Source organism: Pteronotus mesoamericanus, unplaced genomic scaffold (genome assembly GCF_021234165.1).
Source record: "Pteronotus mesoamericanus isolate MK-2021 breed Mesoamerican mustached bat unplaced genomic scaffold, CSHL_Meso_final contig_20, whole genome shotgun sequence".
Classification (NCBI taxonomy): Eukaryota; Metazoa; Chordata; class Mammalia; order Chiroptera; family Mormoopidae; genus Pteronotus; species Pteronotus mesoamericanus.
Window position 1 is genome coordinate 79,089,289 of NW_026555085.1, and position 21,085 is coordinate 79,110,373.

General features: G+C 37.9%; 1 protein-coding gene across 1 annotated transcript in view; it reads left to right on the forward strand.

Annotated features, from left to right (window-relative positions):
- LAMA2 (laminin subunit alpha 2) overlaps positions 1-21,085 on the forward strand; it is a 525,989-nt gene that overhangs the window by 490,446 nt on the left and 14,458 nt on the right. Inside the window, exons 53-58 of the mRNA XM_054569946.1 lie at positions 1,198-1,209; positions 4,004-4,124; positions 6,528-6,704; positions 11,008-11,156; positions 16,116-16,292; positions 16,505-16,655. Coding sequence (XP_054425921.1) covers positions 1,198-1,209; positions 4,004-4,124; positions 6,528-6,704; positions 11,008-11,156; positions 16,116-16,292; positions 16,505-16,655 — 787 coding nt within the window. The remainder of the gene's footprint in view (positions 1-1,197; positions 1,210-4,003; positions 4,125-6,527; positions 6,705-11,007; positions 11,157-16,115; positions 16,293-16,504; positions 16,656-21,085) is intronic.

Here is a 21,085-nt window from a genome sequence, read left to right on the forward strand (position 1 = left end):
AAGTCCTGTTTAGGTGTTACTGCTCTAGAAAGACATGTTACAATTGGAATAATTGAAGAATAACTGAAATGCATGGTAGTCAATTATTTACATATTGTCCAAAAGGGTAATGGAACTTCAGTCTCCTTTTATGAAAGCTAGCATGCAGACTTCTCCCTGTATCTAAATTCATAGACCAAACAACCATGTAATTACCAGTCTTTTAAGGGTATAACTTGATAAGCTTTGTGGTGCAAATTAACTGGTTCTGCATTTATCTACATTATAAGGTTTTTGTGTTAGAAATATAGACTTAAAGTGTCTGGTCAGAAAAATCATTACAGATCAAATGTATCCATGTAGTGACACAGATATTAATCATTCAACAAGTGTTTAAGCATCTGTTCAAGCACCATATAAATACTAGAGATCCAGCAGTTGTTCAAATCTAAGATTTACTTTGCAAGATCATTGACTAAATTCTAGATGAGTGAATGAAATATAGTCAGAATAAGGCTATCCAAATGTAGTTTCATTTATTCTAGTGAAGACTTGGTTTTAATTACCATAAAGTGATTTTTAAGAATTATCTACAAAGATGTATATGTTAGCTTTAATGAAATGAGTAGGTGTTAGTTTTCAGACTACATAACTAGTGAATCTCTATTACTAAAATGTTTTTACTTTCACAATACAGCAGTTCATAAATATAGTATTTCCATTGTATGGCATGTTATTTCAAAGCAATCTTTAGACGTATATTTGTGACTAATCAACTAGTCATGCATTCTTAGCCATTACTTTGCCCACAGACAGGATCTTAATATATTAAAGTTCAAAAGATGTGGTAATCATAAATTATTTTTACATATATTAAGTTCAAGTTTTTGAGAGACAATATTTACATTCTACTTATAAATACTACAGCATAGCAATGTTTATGCATTTTTCTATTCGTAAGATTTGAGCACTTTAAAAACTCACATTTCAAAATACAAATTTTCCAAGAGAATAGTGTGAGAAAGGTCATCTTTAGATTCTAATTACACTGTGGTCAAGGGCATATGTCTGTTTTCTGAAGATTTTTAAATTCCTTTCCTTTGACCATCCCTGTGAAGATGCTTTTTAGAGAGATTTATAATTACAGTTTATTTTACTAAATGAAAATGCAATTATAAATAAATTGTGTTTTTTTTCTCTTTCTTTTGTTTGACCTAGTATGAAAGCAAGGTAAAATTTAAATTTATGCATGCTGTCTTCAAGTGCATGAGTTGCATAAATGTGGCTTCTTAGATAAAGCATCACTGCAGAATCAGGGCAACAACTATGCAGCTTTATTCATAGCAGATTTCATGAGAACATAATGCATCCTGAGATAGTTCTCATACTGCCCTTTGCTCACAAAGACGCTGTTGCTTACCTACCATCAACTGGGCTGCAAGTGGACTTGCTTCACCCACGACCACAAATTTGCTCTGCTTTTGTTCAACCGCCCACAGACAGCGCCCCCTGGTGTCCACACTCAGCAACACATGCGCGAAAGGCAGCTGGTCAAGTTTCTGAACACAATCTAGTTCTGAGGAAGAGAACAAAGCGTTTTCTTGGGTTGACTCCCAGACTCTAGTCTCTGTAGTACCATGCTGTCTGCTGAACAATCGACCTGTGCTTCCACATGCTTACCACTGCCTTGTTGCTTTTTGCAAGCCTGCAAATATGCAAATGTTTACATGGCCCTTGCACCTCCTGGCAAAGCTGCTTATTTAATGCTATGTTTATTTAGAATTAGCTCTGGAGCCAGATAAAAGGAATCTCTGGAAATACTGTTTACTACAAGTGTTTGCATTAATAGTGCAGAAGTTTGTGAAAAGATGCTTCTCAGGAGGATTTTAATTATTATTTGCAGAGAGGCATTAGCATGACAGCTGTGAGTGGCAAACCCCTGCCAGTGGCCCATCCAGCCCCAGAGATGTGCAGGCTGGTTCACGCCAGCTAGAACTCAGCCTGGCATTTTGGTATTTCAGAGACAAACTGCGCCATTTTTCCAAAAAGGAGATAATGAATCTGAACTGATTCAAGAAATTTTTAAGCAAAACCTAGACGTTTAATACCAGAAACTAGAATATGTAGAAATGAAAGTGTAAAAATAAACAACCCGAGTTATTTCATCACGATACAGTAGTGAGACCAGTCCAACTGTTTGCTGGGGAGGCCAAAAGGACAAGGCTGGTGCTGGTCAATGGAACTATGTGCTAATAAAGCTCTGGAATGACACTATGTAGCTTTGTAATTTTGCCTTCCAGGCAAACAGAGGAAACAGACACCTGTGGTTACCTTTGGAAGCCTCATCACCACATGCAGTCGTTTATCCCCTGTGATTTTCATAACATTGAGCTTGCTAAATCATTGTATTTTGAAATATATCCGTGAAACAATGAATTACACAACTTGTAGGCGTGATTTTCTTTATTGATAAGACCTCTGAAAAACTGTGATAAATCAGTCTTCCTCTGTAAGGAAAACATGGAAACAAATGAACACTGCAAATGAAATTGATCCCTTTTCGCCCCTTTATACAGTAAGAATATAAGCAAGATCCTCACCCTCCAGTTGGGCATGTTCTACAAAATAACCAACTAACAGAACAGGAGGAGGAGACCTTAGGAACAAGGGGAAATAATCCCAAAAAATAAATGAATAAATAAAGCAGTTTCAGAGGAAAAAAAAAAAAGAGAACAAATCCCTGGCATGGCATAAATCACCTGATATGCACTGCCAGGGTCTGAATTGCTTCCCCACCTGTTTTTCCTTATGCCCATGCCTTTTTTATTAAGACAAAAAGGGAATCCCGGCATCACTGAACAATGTGCAGAGAATTAATTATTATCCTACTAATTATGTTTTAGTATTGATTGGACAGTTATTACAGATGCAAAAAAGTATTCTTTTTTTCTATCACTGTAGACCTGCACTATTCAATATGGTAGCCACTAACCAATGTGGCTATTTAACTTTAAAATAAATAAAATTTAATAATGATAATTGGCTTTTCATTCGCATAAGCTATATTTCAAGTGCTGCTGGCGACATGTGGCGAGTTACTACAGACTGAACACTGCAGAACAGAGTACGTCCATCATCACAGATGTTTGACTGGACAACACTGCTATAGACTAAATAAAGAAGTTTCATTATTATTGACATGCTGCTGGCTTATGCTTACTGAGCACATGTCCCTTTCTAAGAACTAGGAAGCTAAGAGTAAACATTCAGGTGTCATCTGGGTATAGTATCCATTTTCAATTTTCTTGAAAAAATCAAAGCATGTTTTGTGCTTTGGTTGCTTTATTGTGTTATTGCTCTAATATAGAATAAGAACTTTGGGCTCGATCTGTAAATCTAATTTTAAAGTATCTTTTTTTAAGACTATGTAATCCAAAGAATGTTTCTTAGGCTTTTAGTTAAAAAGCTTTAGAGAGAACTATCATATCTTACTCTTTAGCTACAACCCCTGTCCACCAAAAAAAAAAAAGTCACAATGACAGAAATATTTTATTTTTCAAGTAAATGTTTCCAGATTTTTCTTCCTAAATTTTGAGCAATATTTTATTTAACATTTTTGGGATGTGGTTTGATTATACAGCCTACACAATTGTCTGCTCTTTGAGGGGAAAAAGAAATACAGTTACTTATGCATATAAAGAATGTAAGAAGTCAGTTAATAATTCCTGTACCTTGTAGTATTCAAATGCCGTGGCTAATATCATTTTTTTAAAAAAAAAAAAAAAAAAGAAGACTAATTACATTAAGACTCATTTTCAGGGTGGTGTTAACATCCACTTTATCTAAGCAGTAGGAAATGGAAGCATAGTTTGCTGGGTACACGCGTGCACGTGTGCACAGTATGAGAGATGGTGCCTGCCTGCCTGTCAGTCTGCTGTATGTGGCTTGTGTCCAGTAGTCACAGACACTACACTGCCCTTGACCTAATAACATTACTGTTGTTTTCCATGTCACTTTTCAACAGGCCAGAAGTAAATCTGAAGAAATATTCTGGCTGCCTCAAAGATATTGAAATTTCAAGAACACCATATAATATACTCAGTAGCCCTGATTACGTTGGTGTTACCAAAGGATGTTCACTGGAGGTTGGTTTGTTTATATTGGCTTCCTAAATACATTCATATCAGAGTTCACTTACGTAGTTTGGGCGCTCTTACACAGACCGATCCCTTGTTAGTATGTTTTAAATGCCTGCTGACCCTAGTCTCAGCTATGTGTCGATGGTAAAGCAAGGCTGAAGCACTTCTATAAGTGCCTGTAATCAACTGAACTTAGGAAATGGTATTATGAAGACCGAAAATTGTGAGCCTATTTCCCACATGTTTAAAGAATGTACTTTTAATATCCATCTCTTTTCTGGTTCTTTCTGCCTTTCCAACACTACTTTTCCCTTTTCTTCATTTTTTTCACCTCTTTTAGATTTATTGTATCTTTATGTATTGTATATAACTTTTCTGGAATGTGCTAGTTTACGCAAGTAGCTAGTAACAATTTACACCATATCATTAGTGTATAACATCTTGTCTACAGCTTAGAAGTAGAACCTCCTTTTCTTTGAAAATGGCATAGACTGGGAACCATATGCAAAGTCTTTTCTTTGACATGACTGCAGAGTCCCTTGTTATCATCTATCTTCAGTGTCTTTTCTTTGTTGCCAAAGCAACCCAGCAGCCCCCTGATTCCACTTCACAACTCTGCCCTGATTCGTCAACAGATGCTAACCCATAGTAGAGAGAAACATAGGTCCCTACTCTGCTTCTTAAAGTATCTATATGCAAGAAGCCAGTAGTCATTAGCAAATATTAGTAAGAATTTTATGGGAATTTTAAAGTGAAGAGTTTGTTTACCAAAAAAGGTTAAGTATATCATTCTCATAAAATTGTAATTACCCTGATATGATACAACTATCCATTCAAGCTGCTTCCTTCAATTAAAATTATTTTAAAGCATTTTGATGAGACGTGAAGAGAGAACAGGGAAAAAGAAAAAGTGAACCCAGCACTGAGCCATCAGATATAACAACTAGAACAGAATTTTCAGGGTCTTCATTGTGCGCAGTGACGGGCTCACATTTGGAATTAGCCATAGACAGCCGACCCAAGAACTTGGGAATAGGGAAAAAAAGGAATGCACACGGGATTGACTCTCTAAGAATCCAGACTAGACTCTTAAAGAAAGTTTTACTGAGAGTTTTAATCTTCCAAAGTCTCATGCAAAAGATATATATGTGATGATGGAAAGCTGTCCAGAAAATGAATGCCTTGTATGTGTGGGAATGATGATTCTGTAAAGGCACTTTTCAGAAACCAGGAATTATTTTGCAACTAAAATATGAGGTAGAAATTTGATGTGGATAAATATTGAAAAACCTGCACAGTAGTTTTATCTGAACTATCCAAAACTTTGTGATTTGAAAATTGGAGTGGAAACTAGATTATATATTTTACAATCCTTATGTCACTTAACTGGGACAAATACCCTGCATTAAAGGACCCTCACTAAAATCCAGGACTTTTCAAATGAGCATTTTAAGCACTCTAAATGCCCAACTACATTGGTTACCTTAAATAAATCCTAGCACATTCATAAATGGAATGTCCTCCTACCATTAAAGTTAACGACTAGGTCTATGTTTACTGACAGAAAGTTATGTTCCATGTATGTAGTGAAAAAAAGTTACAAATTAATGTGCCTATCATGATTCAGTTTAAATAGAGAAAGGAGGAGAGAAAAAGTGGGCAAAGTTGTGAAAGATAAATGAATGAATGCACGAGTGGATGAATGAATGAATGCATGAATGGATGAGTGAATGAATGATAAGCTATATTCTCTTCTATAGTTTTGGGGTTTTTTATTTATCCCTTTTGTACTTTGTTACTGTCTAAAATGTTAATGTTTTAATTTTATAATCAGCAAGGACAATGATACTATTTTCATTTTGCAAAGAAAATTATACTATAATATGTTTGGTTTATTTATTCTTAAGATTTATATTTTATCTAATTTTAAAAATTCTTCTTGAGCATATTTATACATTTGATAGCAATAAACATCTTTACCTTGGGGTCATCACTGAGGAAGAATACAGAACAAGACCATGGTATGCTCAGCTATAACACATAAACAAAGAGTTGATGGACAGTATTCAAGAGATTGTTTTCAAGAGAGATTTAGCAAGGTAGATTTATACCAAAAGAAAATTTACCTATCAATAAGAATCTTCGGTATTTTAAATAAAAAATTCTAGACAAAAAGAGAGGCCAGAATTTATATTTTAACCCAAACTTCTCAGAAAATTTAAGTTAGAGCTGGAAATGGTATTTCTTTGGTTGCTCTTAAGCTGTGCACATGACTGTGGACTTCCAGGCTTTCAAAAACTACCATGTGTTTCATAAAATTGAGTACACTGAGAAGGGTGAGTGAGATGGAGAAGTTAATTTAAATTGTCATTGCTAATGTTTTCTTCTCTTCTTTCCTTTTTACTACAGAATGTTTACACAGTTAGCTTCCCCAAGCCTGGCTTTGTGGAGCTGGCCCCTGTACCAATTGATGTAGGAACAGAAATCAACCTGTCTTTCAGCACTAAGAATGAGTCTGGGATCATTCTCTTGGGAAGTGGAGGGACACCAGTGCCACCTCGGAGAAAACGAAGACAAACTGGACAGGTATTCTCACACCTAGTTAATAATGCATTTTACCTAATGTGTATATGAAACAATCTTTTTATAAAGGGATTGGTGATGCATTGAGGGTTTGTAAATTGCTCTTTCTTACATTTTTAGATTTACATTCTTTATTTCCACTATCATCTCCTTAGGACAATTATCTCCACTAAGATTTTCCTGTTGGTCAATTCCAAGGTAATGAGGGAAATGCAATTTCAGACCACATTGGACCTTATACCCACTAGATTGGTAAAACATCAAGAAATATGATAATATCAATTACTAGCTAGATGTGGATCAAAGGGCATCCTTAATCACGGCTAGTGGAAAGAGTAGATTGTTACAGCCACTTTGGAAAACAACGTGGCAGTACATTGTGAAGTTAAACATGTGCACACATTACAAGCCAGCAATTTCATTCCTAGGTCTAGCCCCAAACTCTTGCACATGTGCACAATGACACCTGAACAAGAATGTTCATAGCAGCATTTTTTATAATAGCACAAAAACTAGAAACAACCCAAATGTTCATTGGTTGGAGAACAGATCAACTCGGGCACTTCTACATAAGGGGATATTAAGCAGTAGTAAAAAGGAATAAATTATCACTAAACATAACAACATGGATGAATCTTAAAACCTAAATAGAATTTTTTTAAAATGAACTGCATACTGTCTGACAACATTTTTATAGATTTCTAATATAGGTAGCACTAACCAACCTACTGTTTATAGATATATATGTGAATTTTCAAAAATACTTAAGAAAAACAAGGGAATAAAATCTATGTTAACAAGTGTTGGTAAGAATGTAGAGAAAGGGAAACTCTTATGCACCATTGGTGGAAATGGACATTGGTGCAGCCACTGTGGAAAACAGCATAGTGGGTCTTCAAAAACTGAAAAATAGAACTACCACATGATCCAGCAATCCTACTTATGGGTATTTAATCAAAGGAAACAAAAACATTAACTCAAAAGAGATATATACCCCCATGTTCACTGCAGCATTATTTACAATAGCCAAGACATAGAAGCAAGTTAAGTGTCCATCCATGGATGAATAGATAAAAAATGTGGCATGTACATGTATATAGTTAGATAGATATAGATATTTCTATATATAGATATTCCTATATATAAATTTTATATATATATATATCCATGTTATATATGGGGTCTTTCCAGAAGGTATCCAGCCATGTAATAAGAGAAATAGAGGCATTTATTGAAGAAGACACAAAAACATTGTATATACGACAATGATGCCTCAGTCCCCTTTAAAGTAGACTTCTTGGGCCCTCACACAGTTCTCCCAGTCTCCATCAGCTGCCCCATCATATTTTCCTGAATCTCATCAATGGTATGAAATCTCTTCCCTTTCAAAGATGATTTTAGTTTTGGAAAAAGCCAGAGTTGCTGGGAACCAAATCTGTCTGTAGGGAGGCTGAATCACCTGGGTGATTTGATGTTTTGCCAAAAAACTCTGCATGAGACGTGATACATGAGCAGGTATGTTGTCATGACGAAGCTATGAATCACCAGTTGCCCATAGCTGTGGCCTTCTGAATCACCTGAATAGTTTCCACAGAGAAATGTTCAAGATTAAGGCAAAATCTGATGTAGATCCATTGCTCTACTCAGTCATTTTGAATGTGACAGCCACACAGTACACATTCTCACTCAACAGTGTCTACAGCCTCCACTGACTAGTACAGTGAAGTTGTCTTTGTTCATGCATGCACATTCCAGGCCACTCTCCTTGGCTGCCAGGTTACATCAATGTCAGGCAAACCATTCTCGTTATAGTAATAATGACTGGACTTTTCCCAGAAAGATCTCATATATATTCCTATTTTATATATGTAGATATTCCTATTATATGCATATATATATATATATATATACTGTATATGTTCACTCCCAAGTATATTATTCAGCCATAAACATGAGGAGCTTTTGTCATTTACAACAACATGGATGGATCTTTCTTAGCATTTCTTATGCTAAGAAATGAGTAAGACAGAAAGGCAAATATCACATGACCTAACATATGCTAAATCTAAAAAAAAAAAAAGAACAAAACAAAACAACACAACAAACTCCTAGATACAGAGGACATATTGGTGTTTGCCAGAGGCAAGGGGCAGAGGGCAGGTGAAATGGGTGAAGGAGGTTCCAAGGTGCAAACTTCGGGTATAAAACAAGTGAGTCATGGGGATGAAATGTACAGCATGGCAAACGCCGTTAGTAATATGGTGTTGCATATTTGAAAGAAGGTCAGAGAGTAGATCTTAAAAATTCTCATCACACACACACAAATGCTGTATCTCTGTATGGCAACAGATGCTAACTAGACTTCCTGCGGTCATCCCTTCACAGTAATCTACAAGTATTAAATCATTATGTTGTGTACCTTAAACAAATGTAACATCGTATGTCAATTACCCCACAATTAAAGGCCAAGAAGAGGAGGAGAGAGAGCTCCCTCCCCCGGGGAAGGCGCCCAGGAGAGGCCTGTGAGGACGCAATGGGAAGGTGGCCAGCGGCCCGCCAGGGCGGGGGCTCCTGCTGGCTCCGTGCTCTCCGACTTCCAGCCCCCAGTACTATGAGAAAATAAACTTCTGTTGTTTAAGCCAAATAATAATGACAATGATTTTTAAAAAGCAAGGAAATAAAATTCACGTTAGTGATTACCTCTGAAATGGGGAAGCTGAGAAATGGGACTGGAAAGAAACTCAAAGGAGAGGCAAAAGTATCACCTTTTAACCTAAATGGTAGATTTTCAGGTGTTCACTGAATTGTAAATTGTGCTGTTTGTCCCTTACGTTGTGAGAAGTGCATCAAATGGTCAAATAAAGACAGGTTTTTTAAGGGTAAAGGGAGAAAAAAGTGTTATTTTATCTCATTCCTTACTGCACATAAACACTGAATATATAAAAATATAAATGTACTCAAAGTCTTTATCTCTTAATCCTGAAAATGAAATTTTTTATCTCTATTCCAAATCATAAACTAGTTATAACAAGAGGACCAGATCAAACATTCTGAAATACATTTCCACTGAAGGATACTCATCAAATATTTAAGCACTAACTTATTGGCTCCAATTGCTCCTCATCAGGACTAAATAAATGGCCTGAGTCACTAGCTTTTGGGATAATCCTTAAAATAGAACGTGATCCTATTAAAACAATCAAAATGAGGCAATATTAAGTGCTATCGTACAAAGTAAATTAAAAATTACAATTTAATGTTACAGTGTTTTAATGATAATGTACATGTAGCTATTAAAATCTCATAATAAATGCTATCTGAAAGAGGAACCCATGTTAAACCGTTCATGTCCATTGTAGAATCAATGCTGGTTACATTGACATATTTTATTTTTTTCTAAGCCAAGAGTTTTGATGCCCACAGGGCTATTTGTGATAGTAATCTGCTAAAGAGGTTTGAGATACCAAACCATCAATCAGCTAAGAAAGTTTTAATTGAGTGAGTAGATGGATGGTGAGTACTGACGCAGTCCTGTGGACATTCTGTGTTGGACTCACAGCTATATAGACAATTTAGTCAATCAGTGAAGACGAGATGTTTGATTGAACCGTCTCCACCACCACAGGCCACTTGTGAAGGCCCAAGCGACCCTCGTGCAGCAGGTGCCCCCGTGCTCCACGAGGAAGGGAGCACACGTGGAATCAGCTCTGGAGATGAGGACTGCATTCAGGCTCGGTGGGGCTCCTAATCTGATCGCAAAGCCATGCTGGTTGCTATAGTAACAGTAGCAAGAAGAAAGCAGGCATGTTTGTGGATAAAAAATTGTCTTCCTTCTTTCTAAATGAGGGAGACAAGTTACATATTGGTGATAGCGATCTATTCTGCCAGCTCAGAGAAGAAATTGAAGTCTAAACATTCAAAATGCCATGAGGTTGGGAGTCAGACCTGATTTCTAGAAGCTGACTGTCCACTCGTGAATATAAGGGAAGGGATTTTTGTTAACACCCTTTGTTTCCTGATGGGTTTTGTGAGTTAGAGACCCAATGCAAGCACAGCTGTTAGCTTCAGTATTGCAGATTTGCTTTGCAGAGGCTGCTATATTGCTACACCCACTTTCCACATCATCTAATAGGCAAAAACGGTAATTGATTAAAAAACTATTTCCAGCTGCTTTAAATACTGTGTTTAAGAAAATATTGAATCTTAACTTCTCGGGTAAGATCTCGAAGCAGATGAATCTGCCACCTAATGCTAAGTCATGGATGAGATTTCCTCTTTAATCTTAAATGACCATTTGCTGTTCCAGGCCTATTATGCGATATTCCTGAACAAGGGTCGTCTGGAAGTGCATCTCTCCACAGGCACACGAACAATGAGGAAAATTGTCATCAAACCAGAGCCCAGTCTGTTTCACGACGGGAGAGAACACTCCGTTCATGTGGAGAGAACTAGAGGGTAACAATAGCCCTAGAGAACCTCCTGTGGTAACTAACATGAACCCCTCTGCCGCACTCGTCTCTGTCTGGGCCTCTGTGTGTGTGGACATGCAATGCATCGCCAAACTATTGAGTAGCTTAATTTCTTCTTTACCTTTTGTACTTCAGAAACCTCATTTACCTTGGCCCTTAGGAGTTCCACTCTTAACATTTTTATTCTGTGCCATTCCCTTCTCCACCTTGGGAAAAAGCAAATGTATCTTCTGAAGCTATAGATAAGAAAAATCCTCCCTCTGCACCTCTCAAATATTCCCTTCTCAAATAAGGTATGCACACAGCGAAACGTGCAGAATAGCTCAGCCGGAGCCAGCAGCCTTTGGCAGCTGCTATTTCATTCAGGTTCCAAAGCAGTTATGGCAGCTGCTTAGAAACCTGTCACAGATACAGAACGTGCAGCAGCTGCAGGGCCTACTGAGCCCTGGCCCCCTCCAGGGTGTGCGGGGTCCCTGCAGCGTTGCTTTGTGAGGGAGCAGAGTGGAGGGAGAGAAGGCAAAGGCCGCTGTACTGCCATCGTTGCGTGGAGACAGATCCGCAGCAGATCCGCAAGAGCACTTGCTTCCCAGCCCTGAGTCAGGGAACTGGACTTAATAGTGCTATAAGCGGGCCTCTCATTTCTTCAGAAAGCTTAGTACTTACTTTATTGGGAAAATCATCTGTACTTTTCATCCAAATGTTGTATGACAGCTCAGGCCCTGATTTGTTTAGGAGGACAATTGGAAAAAAAGAATACAGGAGCCCAGAGACATCAGCCTTTCAAACCAGCAATCCATTTATGAAAGTGCAAACATAGAAAAGAACTGGAAAGCAAATCTGATGAAACCTCTAAAACTCTAAACAGAGAAGAGTTTTAGAGAGAGCAACAGTACGCATATGTAGGAAGTGTTCAAGTAAGAAGACAGTATTCTATAATTTAAAACCTACGTTTTCTAATTATCCTCTCGTGTGGACAACAGGTTTAGATAAGTATCAAAAATTTCTTATCTTCTAAGCTAATGATAAAGCTTCCCTTGGCTCATTTTTTCATTATTTATATAGAGCCTTAGGTCCTGAGCCAAATTGATACTAAGTATTCTTGCAGAGCATCTACTGGCTAAAACGTTTAGGAACCATGATTAAGACAAATGAGGGATCGATATTTGGATAAAATAAGAACTTTTGCTAATCTAATAGCCAGATATTGCAGTCATGGTCTCTAAGGAGAAATAGAAACTGAATTTTCTCATCTGGGAATGCTCTAGGGTACTGATTTTACCTATCTTTTACACTAGATGCCAGGTTCTTCGACAAACTTTAATCCTTCTCATTCTGGGAAGGACTTTGGAAAGGTTTTAACTTTAAAGAATTTTAGTAATAAGCTAACTTTTCAGAAATATAGTTGCCCCCAAATCATTAAAAATATGTGATTTTGTAGACAAAGGATTCTGACATTCCCAAGTGCATTACAATGTTGTGCTAAGGTGTCCTTTTAGCAGGTGTTTCTTCAAGAAGGGCATTTGATTATGCCAACTTCACAGCTGTTGGCCATCAATCCAACCTTTATTTGATTAAGCTCAGTGTATAGTACATCACTGAAAGCTGATCATTCAGTTAATTGGCCATATAAACAAACAGTTTTGCCATTTGCTGTTAATTAAAGGATAATGTATTGGGCATATTAGTGCAGTTACTGAACTCTTTGGCATAGCAAGAACACATTTGCTATCATAATGTCTCATTCAGTACTCTAAGGTCAAAAACAATCATCACCTATCCTTTAAGCAAGTGCTACAATTAACTGATTAACTGGACATTGCTTATGACCCTAAGAACTTCACCTAAAAACATTTTTAATGCTTCATACCTATTCTGTGGCATGCTCTGTGTCAAATAGTAGGCAAAAATTATGTCCCTTAATTGTTTAATGCATGTGAGATATGTATCCCTTCTTCATGGATGAGGAAATATTAACTAACTTGCTCAAAATCACATATCTAGTAAATAAGAGACAGGAATTAAACCCATGTATGTATGTATGTGTGTGTATGTACGTATACATATGTGTGAGTGTATATATATATACATATATACACATACATATATATATGACATTAACAGTTCCATCTGTACTGGCCAACTATTTATTCTTACCCTTTTTTTGTGACCTCAAAGATTTGTACTGCTTTATGTTGATTATAATACTCTTATTAATTTGGAAATATTTGCTTTCTCCCAACACTTTTCAGACCATAAATGTCAATTATCATTTCTTTTCCTAAAACTCTGATAAGATGGTCATTTTAATGGCATCTCACAAAATTATTGGATTTTTACCAAATTAAGAGGTGAACTTTTCAAAATTGCATGTGGCCTTTTTTCTCCCTTTCTGCCTGTCTTTACGCCTCCTCCCTCATTATCTTCCCTTTTCTGTCCTTTAGTCTGTAAGAATCTCACTTTCGTCACTCTTGTTTCTAATTCCGTGGTACTCCAGCGACCCCTACTTCTAAAGCTGCTTTGCCCTCTTATCCTTCTTCTAGAGTCCATAGATATGGCCAGTGGTTTTAACTGGACAAAAGCATTAAACCCGAAGAGCCTGGAGTAGATGCTTAGGCTCTTCTGAGCATGCGTTCTTTATACAGGTATAGAATTAGGCTAAGACCATGAAGTTGGATCAGATATTTCATGAGTACTTTGGGTTTTCCAGAATGGGATCATGATTTAGACATGACAACCAAGATATTTCTATCTTACCATCCAAAATATGTTCCATTAAAAAAGTTTCAAGTTTTGTTTTTCATGTAAATTATAAATATTAGGGTGCTTCTCTTAATATCTTCATCCACATATACAATCCAGTTGGTGGCGGTTTGGAAAAGAATCTTAGACCAACAACCAAACAAAAAAGAAACAGAAACTCCAAGAATCTACCATTGAAGTTATAGGAAAATACAGCTTAACAATCATGATACAAATAGTAATGTAATTTTTATTATAGTGGTATTTTTGCATATAGTAGGCCCTCAATAAAGAATTGTTGAATCGATAACTTGAAAAACAGGAAACAGACCAGAATCATAATGGATATGTTGATTATGTCCCTCTTTACAAAAGAACTAAATAAATGATCTAGAATTGATGCTCCTGGAGTGTAAATTATAAGCAGGATTTAGCTATAGTCTTCTAGCAATGCTCTTATTAAGTAACACAGCCTCAGTGCAATGCCTTAATGTTTTCCACTGTTTAAACTATGTGTTTTTATCTTCATGTTACCAATGAATAAAATAAGACTGAGCAAAATTAAATAACTGGCCCAAGTTCACACAGTCAGTAAATTTACACATCTACTTAATTTCAGTCTGTTCCTCCTGAAAGCTCATGTTCATTCTACCTCTCTGCCCTGTGATCTAGTAAGAAAGGACAACAGTGGTGTCCTTTCAGAGGTGTCTGGTTTGGTAAGAACCAGACTAATGAGTATACATCAGAAAGAGAAGAGCCTCTGGCTCTTTAAAAATTCTAATCAAGAACAAAGATTTGCTCTCCTTGGACAATCTTTAATAGTGGCTTAAACCCCTCATGAAAACCCTTATGAATAATGTTATAACATGTTAGTAAGAGGATGCTTTTAGCAAGAGAACAAAAGGTATTGCAGGAAGGAGAGAAGAGGACTACTTAGTGAATCACACCTATGTGATTCACTAAGTGAGTGGTGTTCAAAGTCTCATAGAACCACCAGTATCCTTAGCAATGAGGTAGAACCTCCTGAATTTTGCCAACATGCTCTCCCAGAGTCTGGTAAAAAACAAACAAACCAACAAATGGTATGCCATTTCCCCTTATTTTTCCTTTGAAACTAAATTCATCCTACCTCCTCTATATCCCGTGAACCGTGACATTTTCAGCTACATCATAATCCATTTTTTGTTCCATTCTGTTACATTCGAATTGTCCCAAAGTGGACCAATTTCTCAGTGCCATTTCAGAGCATCTTTGCCCTGGTTTATTGTTTCTAGTTCTGCATCTGGGTTTTATTCCTGATAAAATCAGGTAAGTTAGCATTTCAGGACTGAGTTTTCCACTTAGGTACTTTGGTTTCCTCCCCAGATATGAAGTAAGTTTTCAGCAATCCATTTACAAACCTCGGGCCAGTGACTAACACTGATGACTAATAGCCCCATGATGACTGGTGCTGAAGATTAAAAGCTCCTTCTAGAACAAAAGAGAAAATGCCTTTGGTCATTTTCATCATCAGAACTCTTTGTCTGCTTCTGACTCTTTGCCCCCAGGATTCAAGGATTGTGGATAAGTAGCATGAGGTTCTCAATTAGTAGTGTGTAAGTTATCTCTCATAAGCAAATTAGGGAAATTGGTGAACAGCCACTGAGGGAAATCGTTGCAAGGAACAATTAGTTTGGTGTTCTTTCCTGCCTCTTCTATTCAAAAGCCCGTGGCTACATTCTTTATAAAATGTCCTGTGTCTGCTGTCAGTTCCTGCAATCGAAACTCTCAGGAGTACATTTTGTCCCCTAGCAAGAAGATAATAGCTAGCACAAACCAAGAAATAGCCAAATGAAAAGTGACCCCGTGCTGTGCTAAACCCACTGAGCCTTATCCGATTAGACATTGCTACACAGTACAGAAGCTTCACTCTACGGACTCCTGTGTTGGGCTGTAGACCTCGATTGTCAACGTCACCAGAGGCTAATGTTGCAGCTACACCATTGCCTCTTTTAAGTAAACTCTCAGGCATAGTTAACAAGGAAGGCAAGGGAACAAGATACTGAGAAACAGCACCATTTGTTTATTGTAGAATACCTAATCATCAAATTGGGACTCATTGAAAAAGCTACGGGAGGGAGGGGTCAGGGTGGGATGAAAAAGTTTGATTTCCAATTGTGCTGGATGTTATGTGTTTTATACTTGTTTATTTTAAATGTTTTATCAGCATCTTTACTGTTCAAGTTGATGAAGACAGAAGGCATATGCAAAACTTGACAATAGAACAAGCGATTGAAGTGAAAAAGCTTTTTGTTGGCGGTGCACCACCTGAGTTTCAACCTTCCCCACTCAGAAATATTCCTCCTTTTGAAGGCTGTGTATGGAACCTTGTAATTAACTCTGTGTGAGTGAATCTCCTTGCTTTTTTATGAGAACCATTGTTGCATCCACACTGGCCAAAACCATGGGGCAAAGGGAAGCGTGAAGAGCTTCAAGTTTTAGAAAATTGCACTGATGGCCATTGAAAAGCAGGAGGGGGTTGATTCAATTGTAAGGAAGAAGACAATGAAAATTAAGAAAAATAAGAAATATTTCATTTTAATTATGTTCCTTTAGCCCCATGGACTTTGCACGGCCTGTATCCTTCAAAAATGCAGACATTGGTCGTTGTGCTCATCAGAAACCCCGTGAGGATGGAGATGGAGAAGTTCCAGCTGAAATAGTTGGAACCCCAGCCTTCCCAATGCCCACCCCAGCTGTGGCACATGTAAGTGTTTATAGCCCACTGCTTTCTGATTCCTGGTCATGTTACGAAGGAAGGTTATCCAGGGTACTTCCCATTCTCCCTTGCTAGAATTAAAGGATGCCTATGAAATCCTATTCCCCTCACATATTCCTTGGCTGACTGTCATTTGTATATCTGGCTGCTTTTAATTTCCCTGTTTATAAAATGGCACATGTTTTCAGATGAAAACACAGAAATGTCTTCAGGATCAAGAATAAAATCTCCCTATAATACCACCACACAGAGGCAACCCTATTTACATTTTACATAGCACATCTCAGTTGGGTGGTCTGCTTTTAAAAACTGGTAATAACATAATTCAAACTGTTCCTAAACATCACATAAATATGATTATGTACGTGCTTATGTGTGTGTCTGTGTGCATGCAAAGACGCAAAATATTTCAGAGTATGGAAGATAATGTATCCTTATTAGAGCAGGGGCTCCAGAGCCAGGCCGCCTGAGTTCACATCCCTGCACTCTTACCTACTGTCTGTACGCATTTGGGAAATCTGCTTAGCCAGCCTATTCCTCGGTTTCCTCATCTGCACAATGAGGATACTAACAACACATACATCAAAGAGTTATTACTAGAATTTAAAAAGATAATGTGTGTTAAATGCCTAGTATATACTAAACATTTACTAAATGACACAATTATTATTTAGTAATGATCATAATGATGGCTTTGAAGTGTTCACTCTGTGCCAGCCACTACCCAAACAATTTCCACTCAATATTATATATAATTTTCCTAACAACTCTATAAAATACATATGATTCCATGTTTAGTTGTATTGATAAGAACTAGCTAGCCTCAGTAACTCACCCACTGTCGCAGCCAGTAAATGGCAGGATAAGAATTTTAATCCAGTGGGTCTGACTCTAGAATCTGGCTTCTTATCACTGCAACACTCTATTGTTAGGATTTATTTTACTGCTTCCAATTGTGGACCACTTAGAGTGTGTTCAGTTTTTTACTATTAGAAACTACATTCTGTTGAACACTGTACAACAAACTCTCATTGTTTCTGATTATTTTTTTAAAGATAGATCCTTAGGCAGTGAATTATGAGGCCAAATGATGAATATGCCTAAGGCTCCCAAAGCATATATCTGAATTGCTTTCTCTAAAGGTTGTATTAATTTACATTCTCACTATCAGCGTGTCAGGGAGCATGGAGCTCACTACAGTCTTGACAACACATGCATCATATTTATAATGCTTCCCAATTGATGGGCAGAGTAATGTTGAGTGCAGATTTTGAAAACTCTTGAATATTTTATTCTCTTCCTTAGTTGCCATGATGGAATTGGTAGTTCAAAAAGTGTGCTTCTTGCCACTAGAAATATTGATTAAACGAGAAGCCAGATAATCATCTTTCAGGAAAAGCAGGCATTTACTCCAAACATCATTTTATCCCCTGTAAAATGTGGATGGTACACCTACCTCGCCTACCACATGGGGTTACTATAAGAATCAAATGAGGTATTCTGTGTGGAAGTCCTTTGATGATACACAAACAAACAAAATTGAAACAGACTGGTAGATAAAGAGAACAGACTGAGGGTTGCCAGAGGGGAGAGGGGTTGGAGGACTGAGTGAAAAAGGTGAAGGGATTAAGAAGTACAAATTGGTAGTTACAAAACAGTCATAGCCATGTAAAGTATGGCATAGAGAATACAGTCAATAATACTATAACAACTATGTATGGTGCCAGGTGGGTGCTGGAAATATCAGGGGGACACTTTGTAAAGTTGATTGTCTAACCACTATGCTGTACACCTGAAACTAATACAAAATAATATTGAATGTAAACTGTAATTGAAAAGTAAAATTTTAAAACTGTTAAAGGTTCAACAATTAATTTTTATAACAAATATTTTTTAAGAGCCTACTAAATGCAAAGGTGAATAGGATACCACCATGCTACCCAGAGAGAGGGAAAGAGAGAAAGAGGCTAAAGACAGAGATTTGAGAAAGAGGTATTAACATCAATCACACAGTAAGCAAGTATGTGTGGAGGTCAGTCAAGGTCAGTGCTGAGTGTGAGCAGAAGACAGAGACCACTGGCTTTCAAGATTGAAAATTGGAAGCATGGCAGGGGACACCATTAAACTCCATCCAAACAAAATGGCTAGTGGTACCTACAAGTGTGAAATAAGGTCTATCAAATGCAAATTTTAATGTTACCACACTCTTCTATTTTAAAATCTTTCCATTAAAACATATAAAATAAGGATGACATACTCATGGCACATGTACGTGAAGAAAACATTTTTAAGTCCGAATTTGGATTTAGGAATTTATTTAAGAATTAAAACTTACAAGGTAACTCCCGAAGTGGGAACTGCCTGTGCACGAGTCCCCTGCCTGTTTGGGCGCCGCTAACAGGAGCCACCTCCTCCTCTTCTCAGGTCTTTCATTTCCTTCTCATCCTCACACCTCACCCCCAGCAACCCGTAGCACGAGGACAGTCACTATGCTCTAAGGCAATTTTAGAGTATCATGAGAAATCCCTGCCTTGTGAAATAGGTTATATTGATCCTATTATTAATATATGTCAGAACATCATAGATCTGAGAGCATTTTAAGCATATTATCTCATTTGATAGTGTGGTAGCATCTTCTCTTCATATTACTCTCTGAATCTGTAGCCCACTTAGAGATGAATGAAACATCCACACATAGGATATGTGCGGCAAGGGGTGGGGGTAAATAAGAGGCTGGACTTGCAGTATTACAGAAATTTGTCAAAATGTGACACATTCTCTGCAAGCATCTGTGGTGTTGATAGCGCGTCTTTATAACCAGCATGGCCTGCATGGTTTTGTATAGGACAAATAGACTACATTTTTTTTTACTTGAATGTTATTAGAAAGTTGAACTTAGAACCTCCAAGTTTAAAATGTGAGCATTAAGAAGAGCCGTGTAAGTAGCCTTGAAGAGTCCCTGTGCTGTTAAGAGCTCTTGGGATTTGGAGGGAAAAAAGTGAGCAGAGAAGGAAAAAACAGCAAAGAAAGCTCTTTCTCCAGCAGCTTTAATGCTACAAATTTAAAAGCTAAGTACAGTCCAGACCAAAGGATAAATCGATTGGATACTGATATGTGTTTAAAGGGGAAACACACATTTTTCCCTACTGCAAACTATCTCTATTCAAGCATTAGTGTATAAATGTTACTGCAAATGCCCAGCACTTAACAAAAGAGCTCATGTGCAGGGAGTTAACATATTCAGGTCCTCAATAAACAGCTTGAGGGGGGATTTTATATTTCAGAACATTAAAGTCACTGCTGCAAAAAGTTATCTTCCACTTAGTATTCAACTATAAAGAAGACCCACAAAGAAACACCCAACTTCTCTGCTGTGTTTTCACCCACATATGTTACAGGGGTTATTGACTCATGAAAAAAAGAAAATGGTGCCATTTTTATGATGATCTGTCACTTGGTGCTTTCAAGAACAAAGGTGCCAGTTGTGATAAACGCAATTTAAATCTCCGCTCAGGACCAATCTAAATCCAAGTCTTACCCACCAGTCATATGCTATCTGAAGCCAATAACTCATTTCCAAATGTCAACCAACAACCAGCCGTTGGAAATGACCACTGCTTTGTTCTGACCTGAAATTAAATGAGTGACAGCGTGAGGGTGAAAACGTTCCCACCCCGTTGCTAATCGGCCGCGCCTCCCCCTTCTCGAACGTGGCTTTGGGGAGGCTCGCTCCCTCAGAACCCTCTCAACCATGCCACTGCCCCAGACAACAGGGGAGCCGCCACATTCGGCTCCGCCCCCCAGCCCTGTCTCTCCTCAACTTGTCACCTGCCCAGCACAGACAAACAGGACGCGAGCAGATCCTGTCCTTTCACACCACATTTTCCCCCTCTGTCCTCGTAGTACTTTAAACAAGCCCCACAAGGTGGCAGGATTGTAACGCGCTGAGATTGATGAGCCTCTACTGAGACGGAATTTTTTTTCTACTGTTATTATTGTTGTTTGAACACATTGCAGAGATCAGTGTTTCCAAAATAACCCAGGTAGAGTATCACATCCCTAAAGATGATGCCTCCTCTGAAGTTCACATTGGCTTGGAGGAGGAAGATTGATCTTGAAACATCCTTTGAAGGGTCCTTAAAATTAAAAGACTTCTCCCCCTCACCCTCTCTCTGCGCTTAGATTTCTGGAGGGCCGAAAATGTCCTTAGTGACAAGATCGTTTTATGATTGCGGAAGCCACGGGGCACTTTCTGTTCCACCTCATGAGTTCCCCTTTAAAAATGTAGAAGGGAAAAAAGACTTGAGAGGCAGGGTGAGCAGCTCCACCCTCTGAGGGGCCCGCGGGAGGAGGAGAAGGCAGCCGGCAAACCGGCAAACCACTGGGAACATGCCGTCCCTGGTTTCGGATTCACCCAG